Genomic DNA, 13,343 nt, shown 5'->3' on the forward strand with positions numbered 1-13,343 from the left:
CCACGACTACGGACCTAAGGAACTACTTACCTGGAAAACCGAGGACACTTACCTTGCTGCTACTGGCTCGTAATCTGGAAACACTGGAATCGCACCTCTCCTTCTCGACGCTGCAACCTCCTTCAGAACCTGTAAGCAAACAAAGAGACTTTAAGAACCTAGCTACCATCTTGGAACCAGATTGTACCCGAGACTCACCCCGCTCTCCTTATCTCGCAGACTCCTCCAGACTCCGACCACTGTATATAGCTGCACATGTAAATAAACTCACTTACCGTTATTCTCGTCTCCGTGTGTGGTTTTGGTTTCGCTCTCTGGACAGAAACACTCGAGTTCATGACAATTGGCTTTCCAGATCTGAACAAGGAAGATTAATTATTGTTTTAAATTTGAGTGTTTCAAAGCAGCTACCTCCAGGGCTGATTCAGAAAAAAAAAAGAAACAAAAATGCTCATCACAATTTAGTACTGGCTGTATTTTTATTCTTTTTGTTGTTGTTGCTGTTGTTGTTTCGGCAGACAGGGAGATAATTGGTGGAAGAGTGCATGAACCCTTTCATACAAAACCATGTGTGACGTAATTGGTGCATCCTCATTTCCAGAGCTTGTGTTCAGAACTGTGGGATCTGCCTCAATCCTGCAGCTTTAACATGAGCTGCTTCTTTTCAGACGGTGACAGTCTGAACAGCATTGACACCATTCTTAACCATACTTTCCCACCTTATCTGCCCCTCCCTTTTCTTCGTTATCTAATTTTGTAGGTTTAATTCCCATTCTTGTACCAGATGTTGTTTCCCCTCTTGCTCCTATTTTTCCTTCCTTCCCGTTGCAGGTTCTCGCTAACTAATCTTGATGACCTCTCTTTCTCATTGGTGCCGTTCAGCTAGAATAGCTTGTTTCTGAACACTTGCTGTTTATTTTACAAGCAATCAAACTAAATTCTACTGCCATGACAGAGAGGAAGAAGATGTTTGAGCCATAATATGCATTTTATCAGTATTAATAAAAATACAAACATCTGTGAATGTATTGATTCGAATTAAGACACACATGTTGTGCAATTCTTTCTCAGTTGTGTCGTATCCTGCATTTATGGTACACTCTGTAATTAGGGATTATTTCCCTGATCAGAAGGAAGTTAAAATATTTATGCACAGAGATGCATGCACAATTTTCACAGTTACGGATTGTGAGTGTTTTCGGCATTGCTCTAAGCATTTTGTTTCATGTTGTTCAAAGAGCACATTCAGCAAGGCCTTTGTTGTTCGAAAGACAGTATTAAAGTATAAATAATGTATTTTGATTTTCCCCTGTCTCACTCTCCTCTCTTGCTATTGTGCGAACATGCAACTTTGTGCTTTTATGCACGTGTGCTTTAATTATATGAACATATAAATAATGTTTTTAAAGACAGTTTTAAATCATGTTTAAAAAAAGTAACCTAAATTACCAAATGTGACTACTTCAAACAAACATTACAAAAAAAACTTAGTGAAATTTGAGCATTTTTAGTTGATGTTTACAAAATCACCTGCTTAAATGCCTTATATTAAAATGATTTAAATTCCCATGTTTGCACAATGTGAATTGTAAATTAGGATTGAAATTAGTCAGAGCCATGCAAATTTCTTGTTTTAATCTGATTTAAGATGTGTTGTGCAATGCTCGAGGACTTCAGCAGGACTTCAGTAGAACTTAACTCCTATTGTTCTTTTTAAAAAAAAATTATATTTTGTATTTACCAGATGATTCATGTACAGTTTTGTGTTTATTTGTTTTTGTTTTTCTGCTGGCAGTTTCGGCTGAGGCTTTAGACCCTACCCGTGACTTAAATTTTCTTCTTTACTTTGGCAGCTCTGGGCAAAACAGCATGACAGATGAACTGAAAGATAACACTACAGTGTTCACAAAGATCTTAGACAGCCTTCTGGATGGCTATGACAATCGCCTCAGGCCAGGACTGGGAGGTCAGTAAACCCAAGTCACTGAATATATTTTGTCCCACATGAAAGCTGTTTGCACCATTTTTATTTTCAAATATGCAAATATTACCCTAGAAAAATTAAATGAAAAAGAAAAGCTAGAGAATCATTGTTTACCTGATCCTTTTGTCTCTATGTTGCATCTCACAATGATTGACTTTTTCTAAATATGAGCTTTATTCACTTTATCGTCAATTATACATTGTTAGATAGTGAAGGAAAAAGAAATAGTCTAGCAGGGAAGTCTACAAAACAGAATATGAAAAAAAAGAAATAGAGAAAGCAAATGGGACAATAGAGGACATAAGGTGGAAATTGAAGGGCATGTTGAATCGAGTGGTGTGATGCAGCAGATGTCAAACAGACAGGCAAATAAAACCAAACCTGCGAGAAATTCAGCAGCCGAGGGAAAGAAATTATAGATTATGATGGCTATCTTTCATAAATCATCCTGTCACATCTTAGTTTGACAATCAAAAGGAACAAACCCTCACACACACATGGACACATCCAGACACACTTTCTCAAGTCCTCGTTGACATCCCTTCCAAATGAATCCCCTCTCATTGATCCCATGTTGACTATCAATATTATGGGACAAGCGTGGCATATTTTCCATCAATACACAAAGTCAGTAAGAGACACAGAATCTTTGTCCTGGTAATGGTGTTAACTTTGAGACCAATATAAAAGAAAATATATAAATAAATAAAAAAAAGGAACCTACTTGTGATTTTATTTATTATTTTAAATATGTTTGAACTATTTGTGTCTAGTTTAAATATGTGTGTAGAAAAAAAATATTACCAAATAGATTGTATAGATCAGAAGCTATAACCAGCTGGAGTATTAAGAATTAGTTAGAGGCTAATGAATGTCACTCATAGTCACTCACTTTGGCAATTTCCTGCTTCAACAGAGCGTGTAACTGAAGTCAAGACTGACATTTTTGTGACTAGTATCGGACCAGTTTCGGACCATGACATGGTAAGACTTTTTTCCGCCTGTGTAAATGTCACCCATTTCCCTGTGCTCTTACCTCAACCCTAACACCTGTCTTCTAACCTCTTAGGACAAAGGTGTCTCTAAACTGTTAAATTTTTATTGCATGGATGATTAATTTTATGAACTCATGATGTTTTTTTTATAAACCTGTTACTCATAAAATTGATTTACTGGTGAACTCCATTCTACTTTATTCCAGCCAGACTCGTAAATATGGCTGCATGTGATTTAGCAAAGTGTACTGTAAACTTTGGCATCAATTTATTTGTTCAACAATATCAAAATAAAAATACCCTCCAAATTCTAGTCCACTGCCTTGCAGAATGAATATCACAATTAGTATTCATGAAGTGTATTGATGTTCACGTTTTTACTAGGAAATCTAGATATAAAAGTAAAAAAAACAAGTGCAAGAACTGATAAACGAATAAGAGTAGACCTTAAATAGTTATAGACTATTTAGTTTTTGCCAGATAAACAAGCTTATTTTTTCTTCTTCACCCTTTTTTGTGTTTGTTGCTTCTAAGATGAGGTACTTTCTCAGCAGATAGCCAAAAACTAGTTGAATTTCAGTAGCCAAGACATCATAATATAAATGAATGCTTTCTTTGTTCTTATATATATATATATATATATATATATATATATATATAAACATAAGTATATGATCATTGCTGTGTGCATCAGAAACCAATTAATCCCATTCAGATGACTCATTCCTTTTATATGCACATGAAGTGTGTCTACTCTATTTGACATAATCTCAGTTAATTACACTGGCTGACATGCAGACCAGGACTCTTTTGTTGTTCTGTTGAGGCCAGAAGGAAGTCCTAAAGAAGACTTCCTCCATCTGTAGCCTTTCCATATCGTCCTCTATTACCTTGAAGCTCTGTTTCAGTTCCCACTAATTATCTACAAGATCCAAGTGCAAAGAGGAAGAAAAACCCAAAAAAGAGGTTGTAATTTTTTACACACTCTCTTTACTCTGGTGGGCAGTCATGCAAAACTATTAAAGTCTTCTCTCAGCTATGGTCATTAGTTGGCTTGAAATGAATTATCCTCTGCATTTTGTGTCCATTGCTTCATTTGTGGTGTGACTTTGATCGCTTAGGAAACTAGCTTCCCAAACATAAATACTAACAGGAATTATTTTTGCACTTATCTAACAATGCATAACAACTAAAACTGGATTGATAAATCTCTCTGTTTGCATTTTTGTTATAAACAAGTCAGACTTTAAATATGTGAATATCAGAAATGACAAAGCATATATTTCTATTTATTTAAAAAAAAAAAACTGCACATCAGTTGAGGCAATCTGTATATTCCAGACTTGCCAAAGCCCTTAACATAAATGGACATGTACCAGCTGGGAAACTGCGCTAAGACTACCATGAAAAAGTCGAAGTGACATAGGAAAGAATAGGAAAAAAAAGTGGAATTAAAAAAAAAAAGGAAACAAGGCAAAAGGGAAAGTGTAAGGGTGCGCTACTCAGCATGTTTTCCAAGTCAGGTGTGGGTAAAGATAGATATAAAACTCGAACAAGACATAAAGTCTACCTTTTTTTTTTTTTTTTTTTTACCTGTAGGAGTACACCATTGATGTGTTCTTCAGACAGAGCTGGAAGGATGAAAGACTAAAGTTCAAGGGCCCAATGGCCGTGCTGCGTCTCAACAACCTGATGGCCAGCAAGATCTGGACCCCTGACACGTTCTTCCACAATGGCAAGAAGTCAGTGGCCCACAACATGACCATGCCAAATAAGCTGCTGCGGATTACAGAGGAAGGCACACTGCTTTATACCATGAGGTAGGTTACATCTTCTACTACTTGTGTGCAGAATGTTCAGAACATGTGAACATTTAAAAACAATAATCAAAAGTCTGATGCATTTTAAATGTGACAAAAAAAAAAGCTTAACAGCATATTTCTGATATGCTGATGAAAACTTTAGGCAGTCAACAGTGAATTTGCATTAAGTTGAAAACAGTATTGATTGTTGTAGTTTTGATCAATTGAAATGTGTTTTAAATGCAGTTTGAACAAAACTACTACAGGTGTAAGTTCCACTAATAGTATACTGTTTTAGGTTGATGCTCAGCACACATTCAGTGTAATGCAGTTACAGAAACAATACAAGTTAATATTACAATACTCCACCCATTGTGTTGTGGTTACTTTTAAACAAAAATGATTTGCCACACTTGGACATTTTTTTTTTTTTTTTTACAATCCATCCAATGCCCTTTAGAGATAACTCAGACATAGACATTTCAATCAAAAAACTGTCATATTCCTACCTCAGGGTTTTTTTATGCCAACAATTTATCATTTTTGAGATAATACCTGATATTGTGGGCAAGAGAATGTACAGTCAGAAATACTTGTGGCTTAGTTGCAGTCTTCAGTGGAGGGTGTGTGGGGCACATGACAGTACAGAGCTAGACGCACACCACAGATTGATGGTAATGTAAGATGTCTAAGGAGAGGACTGAAAAGGTTTGTTTCAACATGTTTACTGGGAGTGGGAGGGGGAGAGGCAGAGCCCATATTGGTGTCACAGATGAGTGAGATGAGGGTTAGATGGGAGATTAGTGTTTCATGGGTGGCCTGGCATGCTGTTTTTCTTCCAAGCTGTAAGGAAAATAGAAGCTCACAGCTCGGAGAACTGGAACATTTGTGTTTGGTGAAAAACTGTGCAGCTGGAACTGCTTTTCAGTGTTGTGAAACTGGAAAGAAATATTAGACTGCATGTTCTTTGTGCCTATAACTGTCCTATCCTTGTAATACTTTGAACCCCGCACCAGGATTGTCACCATGCTCTCTTTTTATTGGCTTTGCCACGTGATTTATTTTCTTTGCTCTGTGTCCCATTTTATTTTCTTATTCACTGCCTATATCATTTTTGTAGGCTCACAGTAAGAGCTGAATGTCCCATGCATCTAGAAGATTTCCCCATGGATGCTCATGCTTGTCCACTGAAGTTTGGCAGCTGTAAGTAACATTTTAGTTACATGTAAAATAAAATAATAAAATAAGTAATGTTAATGAACATGTTGAAATAATAGCCACAAAAACCTGGGTAAAGTGTTGTGACATTGCATCAACAAATAATAAAAGAACAAAACAGAAAAGGCAATATGGTTAAAGATTTCAAAATTTATCACCACCTTCATTCATCCTTTACAGTCCTTCCAAGACTGTGAAAGGCGTGCAGCACAGTACTTTCCATAACATTGCCTAAGCATCATATCAGCCGCCCACTGCTGACAGCTAAAACTACACTGCATCATCCTTAAGAAGACATAACGAGAGATAGAATGATGGAGGAAGTAGACAGAAATAGGCAGTGAGAGGAAAACTGGGGAAAGAGAAAAATAATGGGGCAGGGAATGATTGGGGGAGTTCAGAATGCAATAAATAAATTTACAGCAACTAAGCCAATAGAAAAAAAGTTGAAGTCAAGCTGCCTCTGTGTCATTCCTCAGACATCTGCACATTGTGAGTGAGAGCACCAAGCCTTAAACACTTTTAAATTGAACTCACTCGCTAAATATTTTAGTGATGAGCTCTCTTCCTTCTGCTGCAGTCTGCAGCTGAGCCCTGCTTTCCCTCTGCAGTGGTTGAGGCACACTGCAGCTTTGACAGGTTGGGTGGCCAGGAGGAATAAAAAGACTGACTTGGCTGCTTTAAGGTCATGTTGTCCTGTTGGGATGTTGTTTGCTTATTTTCTTATAGGATGAGGAATGACTCGATGTGGCATGGTATTATATAATAAAATGCTTCAGAAGACATAAGAAATTGTTGTGATTAGACTATATATATATATATATATATATATATATATATATATATATATATATATATAATGTTCTTTTCTAATACACACACAGTTGTATATATATATATACAACTGTGTGTGTATTAGAAAAGAACATTAGAGTTATGGCCTAAATTCCACAGTGAGATAATATGCCTAAATAGCTAATGAGACAAGATAGCAGATGAGAGCAGATTAGACAAAAAGACAGAATGAGACAAAATAGTGTGAGATAAGACAAAATGTGGATCACTTCTTTGTCTTGGAATTCCTAACATCTTTGGGAAAAATGTGATAAAAAAACATAGCCAGAAGCAAAACATGTTAGAATTTTTTTTATGTTATTCTCTTACCAGATGCTTATACTAGAGCAGAGGTGGTGTACGTGTGGACCAGAGGAGCAGCTGAGTCTGTGGTGGTGGCAGAGGATGGCTCTAGGTTAAATCAGTATGATCTGATGGGACAGAGTGTGGATTCTGGTGTGGTTCAGTCCAGCACAGGTCAGTTTCAATATTTTTTTCTGTTGTTTTTTTTTTTTATTATTCGCATAATTTTTGTCTTTTTCATACAAGCACAAATTATTCAAAGCATAAAATGGGAGACCTATTAACAGTGTTGTAACCTGCACACTAATGCTTCTAATGCTTTCCCTTTCTATACATGTAAAGGTTACATGTATAGAGAGGCAAGGTCATGCTGACTTCCCCTGTTGTTTGGTATTCTTCCTGCTGATGTTTTCATAGCACATCTCTGTAACCACTTAGAATTTTAGAATATTGTAAGGTTTGTCTATTATTATTATTACAATTATTAATTTAAAAGTGTTCAGTCAAAAAAAAAAAGAAAAAAGGTCTCAGACTCTGACAATAAACAATATTCAATATAAACGATATCCTGACCTTGAAAAGTTTTGTGTCTGCTCTCGGTACACATTTACTATCACTGTTCATGTGAATGACAAAAGTTCTTAAAACATCCTGTTGTTTCTATATGCAGGAAAATGATCAAATAATGCTATTTTAATTTAATGTTACAGCATGTAATGTGCCATTACATATTGTAAGTACTGCTTTGTTTAACAGATCTGGTGGTGCCCCTTTAGTCATAAGCCATTGTTTGTTTTGCCACTCTTACTGTCAATTTCATAAAGCTCAATTCTTTAGTTTATCAGTTTGTACAAATTTGTTCCACATCTTCATCAGTTTCTTTAAAGATTTTGTGTTTAACCAGAGTTTATGACAGCAAGTCTTGTCTTCTTGATTGTTCATGAAAAACTAAACAAAAAAAGATTGTTGTTCCATTTTAAGGGGTCTTCGTGAAGCCCGTTTTTCAATGCTTTTAAGTTTTTGAGATGTCTTTAATCAACTTTAGTCAATATTGCTGCTTAAAACTCATGTTGAAGTCTAATAGTACCTTTTTTTCTGTACAACGACTAAGTAAAAAAATATATTAGTCATAAGTCCATTTACTTTCTGCACTTTTAGAAAAATATGTTGAAAAAATAAAAGGGACTGCATAGTGTTTTTCTTTTTTTGCTAGGGTGAGAATTGCTGTTTCTTAGTTTTGTTTGTTTGTTTTATTATTTTATTTTATTTTTGTATCTTGCAAACAACAGGAGAGTATGTTGTGATGACAACCCACTTCCACCTGAAGAGGAAAATTGGTTACTTTGTGATCCAGACATATCTGCCCTGCATCATGACAGTCATCCTCTCCCAAGTGTCTTTCTGGCTCAACAGAGAGTCCGTTCCTGCCAGAACTGTCTTTGGTGAGTCGTCTGCTCTCTTCTCCTCTAAACATCTGTGGCTGCAGAAATGAGCCCATCACCAGAAGGTTTCAAATATGTTCTTGGGAAATCATTGTGAAAGATACAATGATGGCACATTAGGCACTCACTCAAAAACTATATGGCAGCTTAAACCACAGCAACAGACCAGCTGGGAGGCTTACTGATATCCCAAAAAGAGGGTAAGATCTGGTTTGTAGAACCAATGCTAGAACCAATGCTTTATCATGCCATAGTTTGACCATACAGGCCATTTAAAATATTTAGAATTGTATAAAAACAGTTTTAGTTGGTTTATAATTGTAAATGATTAGTTATTTAAACAGTTAACAATCTGATCATAAGTATGTGATTGTTTGATTGATTGTTTGTTTGATGTGATCTTGTAGTTTGTTAATAAATATATGTCAAATTACTAGAAAGATTTTAATTCAAAATACATTATTTACTAAATTTTAATTAGCTTTTTTGTATCAGTGGTGGTTAACAGTGTTGTCTCACATGAAGAAGGTCTCTAGATGAAATCAGTTGTGAAAGATTGTTTATATGGAGCTTGTATGACTGTGTTCAATGTTTTATTAATGCATTTTTATTTTATTCAAAATAATCTTTGGCTTACCTTTTCTAGTTCTAATTTCTGAGAGTAAAAAGGGAAAAGGAAGTAATAAATAAACAATAGTTTAAATGTTATTGAAAAACAAATTAAAACAAACAAAAAAAAAAGCATAACTAATTTTTCTTGCCATGAATGTCAGAACAGGACAGGATTAGTCTAGCGAAACACATCAACATGAAGCCAGGGGAGCTGGTCAGCCGTGCTTTAAACTCTTTAAAAGCTCTATAATCTGTTGACATCTGTGAATTAAACAATGTTTGTTGGATTTCTTTGTAGCACAGGCAAGGTTTTTTTTTTTTAATAGCTTCCGAAAACTAATTATTTGTTTCTACTTTTAATAGAGAATAGTTTAAATAACAGTGAAAAGATTATTTAGTCAATCGCTTATTGGGACAAAGCTTACTGCACAATATTTCCATCCTTTTCTGTCTTTGCACCAATGAGGTGAACAACAGCTTTAATCAGTTGTGGGTCGCTGCAGAGGAATTTAAGGACAGCTCAGTGTGAATTTAAAATTACGTGGTCTGAATGCTAGATTACAAGTGTGTGCCTGCCTGTGTGATGTGTTTATCACTTGGGTGTGTGTGTGTGCTTGCATACATTGCGTGCTTTTTGTGCATTTGTGTTTGTATATAATGTGTCTATTTGAGCACTCCGTGTGTATTTGTCTGTCTGTCACACTGAGGTCTTACATAATTCTGCCCAAAAGGAAAGCTCTTGCTAGTCTGCAGCATGCTCTGTAGCAGCAAACCACAGCAGCAGGCAAAATGTCCTTGAGTTACCTCACCCAACTCACTTCCTCCTTCTTCTTTTGTTTAATTCCTTCTCACACACTCACTCTCTCTCTTCATCTTTTTTTCTCATGCATGCCAGTGTCTCCCAGTGCCCACAATTTAAAAAAAAATACTCTCCAGAATTGTTACAGGTATATCACATTTTGCAGAGCTGAAACTACTAGCAGGTTTTCCCACTCTCCCTGCAATGTTTTGGTATCTGTTTGTGTGAAATGAGATGTATCTTAATGTGTGTTTGTGAGTGTGTGTGTTGTGTGCACTACAGCTTGCTACCTGCAGTGCTTGTCACGTGCGGAGGGAAAATGAGGATGGCCTAGATTAGATTCAAACTATCTAGGGCATGTGTGTGTCCTCCATGCCATCAGTGCTGGTTCTGCTCCATGAGATTACATGCATAAAACGTGCACGCACGCAAGGCAATGCACAGACATAAACACACACGTTCACAGCTGGATAAACAGATGTGCGCATTCTCATTATGACATGGAGTAATACACATCCCAGTATGTTTTATAGTGGTGGCCATTTGTGTGACTAATGTACATCACTTGGGACAGCGGACTAATGAGCTTGTTTTCAAAAAGGTTACAATGCCAATATGACCATAAATGAAATCGTTAGGGAAACGCAGTAAACCATCAAGATCTTTCATTGCCATCTTAATCCTTCACCTGTTGTCTATATCAAACATTTGCGCTGTAAATCAAATTATTGTATATAGTAATGTAAACTCCTAGTAATGTAAGATGCAAGGATACCCTGTACGACCTGACGCTGAAGTACTTGTATTGCTTATGTACAGTATAGCTTAGTGATTCAAAAATATGCAACATAAATGAAAAACTACCTGTCACAATGAACTCAAAAAGAATGTGCTGCACATTCATGTTAGAGGCTAATGACCTTTATGATCTCATTGCTTATAAAGATTGCTGTGTGTTGAGCAGAGGTGTTTTTCATTGCCTTATGCTCATATTCGCCTTGATGTGGTTTTACTATGCTGAAAGAGTTCTGCTCTCTAATACGTCTGATATATGTGTAAGATATTATTAGGTATCGAAGCACTGATGCACATAATATGGGTATATTGGATGCAGACAGGAAATGGAGCAAGCATCATTATGAATTGTTAATGTATAAAGAAGCAACACATTCTGTCATAAAAGGGTCAAAATAGAAAAGAAAGAGTCAGAACATACGAGAAGCAGCTTTGGAGTTTGAGACTGGGAGAAAAGTGTTTTTGTTTGTTTTTGGTTTCTCTTATATATATATATATATATATATATATATATATATATATATATATATATATATATATCAAAAGCACAGCCTTAAGTGTTTATCCATTATTTTAAAAACTGAAACAAATGGCTACCATCTGGGTTTTACAAAAAGACACCACGGTGCTCTGACATCATCCCAATATGAATTTTGTTTGCTTGTTTTTACAGTTCTAAAATGTGCTGTTATGGTACGGTGTGAATGACATGAATCATGAAGGGAAATAATTTCAATGATTCTTCATAAAGTTATATTGTGAACAAAGCTGAACAGACAAAAACTGTTTTGCGCAACTATAAGGAGGTAAACAGTACATTAAATTGGCCCTTATACATATTGTTACATTGGTTTGACTTAATCTAAAATTTGGACTTATTCTTAAGGTAAGCTAATGATGAGTGAGAAAAGTGCCTGGGATACTTATGCAGCTAAAAGTTTTATGAGACATAGGGGTCTGCATCAGAACCAACACAGGAAGTAATGTCTAAACATACACAGTCAACAACTGGAGGGGAAAAAACAAAAACAAGAGTGATATGGCATGACTGTCTTTTACTATAAAACAGAGCAGTTGCACTAACTATTTTCATCTTTTATTATTATGTTTAATATTTAATTTATAATGAGATGGTCATGATACACAAGTCATTTCTCACACTAACACTTACAGCTTTGCCTGTGATTGTTTTTTGTTCGTTTGTTTTTATTTTATCAAATGTTGCCCCAATACTAGAAAAAAAGTTGTAATATTACATGTTTTTCTGTTACTACAGAGGTAATCAAGTCTTCAAATCTGACAATAGAAAACAGCAGTAAAGTGAACAAATGTAGCACTGAAATGCCCGTTCAAATTACATTATATGACAATGAAGCAAACCCCCAGCACTACATGTTTTTTTTTTCCTAAAGCATGCCCTGTGGATGAATAGGCAATTTAAAAACACAGCAGTGGATAAAGTTATCTTATTTATCATTGTGCCGATTAAGAGCCTGATTAGTTTATAGCTACTTCGATGTAGTGGAAAACTGTTAGCAATTTATTTATTTCAAGTCTAAATGAAAACGGGAAAGAAACAGCCACTGATGGTGCCGATATGGTGCTTTCTCTGTCCTCCTCATTCCTTCTCCTTCTCTGTTTCTCTGTTTTTAAATCTGTCAGGGACAGCAGGGCTCAGAAGATTAGCTTGCTTCCATTTTTCTCCTTTAAAAGCAATTGGCTTGGTATTTATGGTGGTTTTCCCACTATGTGGTTTAATGTATTGGCTCATTAATGTATAGCACCTTGTGTGCAAGCATGCATCCTGATACTGGGGCGTGTATGTGCAAACATTTGTACACATGATCCAGCTCATGCATTTGGACACAAATGTAAATGCACCTCTCTGTGTATGTTTGTTTTCTGCATGTTAGCATGCTAGTTGTGAGTTGGTGGGTTCACTTATACTCATGATCACTTGTTGACATTGTAGCTCATTGTAGCTGTTGTATATTTGTTTGTGTACCTGTGTGATTTAAAACCTCACAGCTGTGTTGCCAGCAGAGTCATCTAATCACCTGTCAATCAACATGTCAATTTACTTTTTTTTCATTTATGTAAACCAGAAATGATGAAGTGATGCAGAAGGCAGTGCTTCTTCAAGACAGATATCTGTTAGACTTCTGTTATTGTTAAGGCATGAATACCTAAGTTGCCACAACACAGCAGGGATGTTGATAGATATATAACATAGATGACTTCACTCTGAGGACTGATTAAGTGAAGTTATTTAACAACTCCCTGCACAACAATTATGATCATTCAGTCATTTTATTAGACTGTAAATGAATGCAATCATTATGCATTCTTACAAGTTCCAAATCATTATTCTTGTAATGAATCATGAAAAAAAAGAATTTTGCTTTTAAAGATATTGTATAATAATATTATAAAAGCTGTTTTCTAATCATGTTAAAAATATGTTTCTTTGTAAAGTTAAAACCCTTGCATTGTTTAGAAATAAGTATGTTACTGGTATGCTAAATGTGTATTTGCGTCTTTAAATTTTGATGTCTAGTC

General features: G+C 35.7%; 1 protein-coding gene across 8 annotated transcripts in view; it reads left to right on the top strand.

The window, feature by feature from the left end:
* Positions 1-13,343, top strand: part of gabra1 (gamma-aminobutyric acid type A receptor subunit alpha1) — a 31,934-nt gene that overhangs the window by 8,117 nt on the left and 10,474 nt on the right. For 7 of the 8 annotated variants that reach the window (XM_017421317.3, XM_017421315.3, XM_017421314.3 and 4 more), the window contains 6 exons: positions 1,854-1,966; positions 2,901-2,968; positions 4,579-4,799; positions 5,902-5,984; positions 7,167-7,310; positions 8,426-8,578. In XM_017421317.3, coding sequence (XP_017276806.1) covers positions 1,854-1,966; positions 2,901-2,968; positions 4,579-4,799; positions 5,902-5,984; positions 7,167-7,310; positions 8,426-8,578 — 782 coding nt within the window. Of the gene's footprint in view, positions 1-7; positions 132-1,853; positions 1,967-2,900; positions 2,969-4,578; positions 4,800-5,901; positions 5,985-7,166; positions 7,311-8,425; positions 8,579-13,343 lie in introns of those variants that run through there. The other variant, XM_017421321.2, reaches the window with a different exon arrangement.

The sequence above is a fragment of the Kryptolebias marmoratus genome, linkage group LG13 (genome assembly GCF_001649575.2).
Source record: "Kryptolebias marmoratus isolate JLee-2015 linkage group LG13, ASM164957v2, whole genome shotgun sequence".
Taxonomy (NCBI): Eukaryota; Metazoa; Chordata; class Actinopteri; order Cyprinodontiformes; family Rivulidae; genus Kryptolebias; species Kryptolebias marmoratus.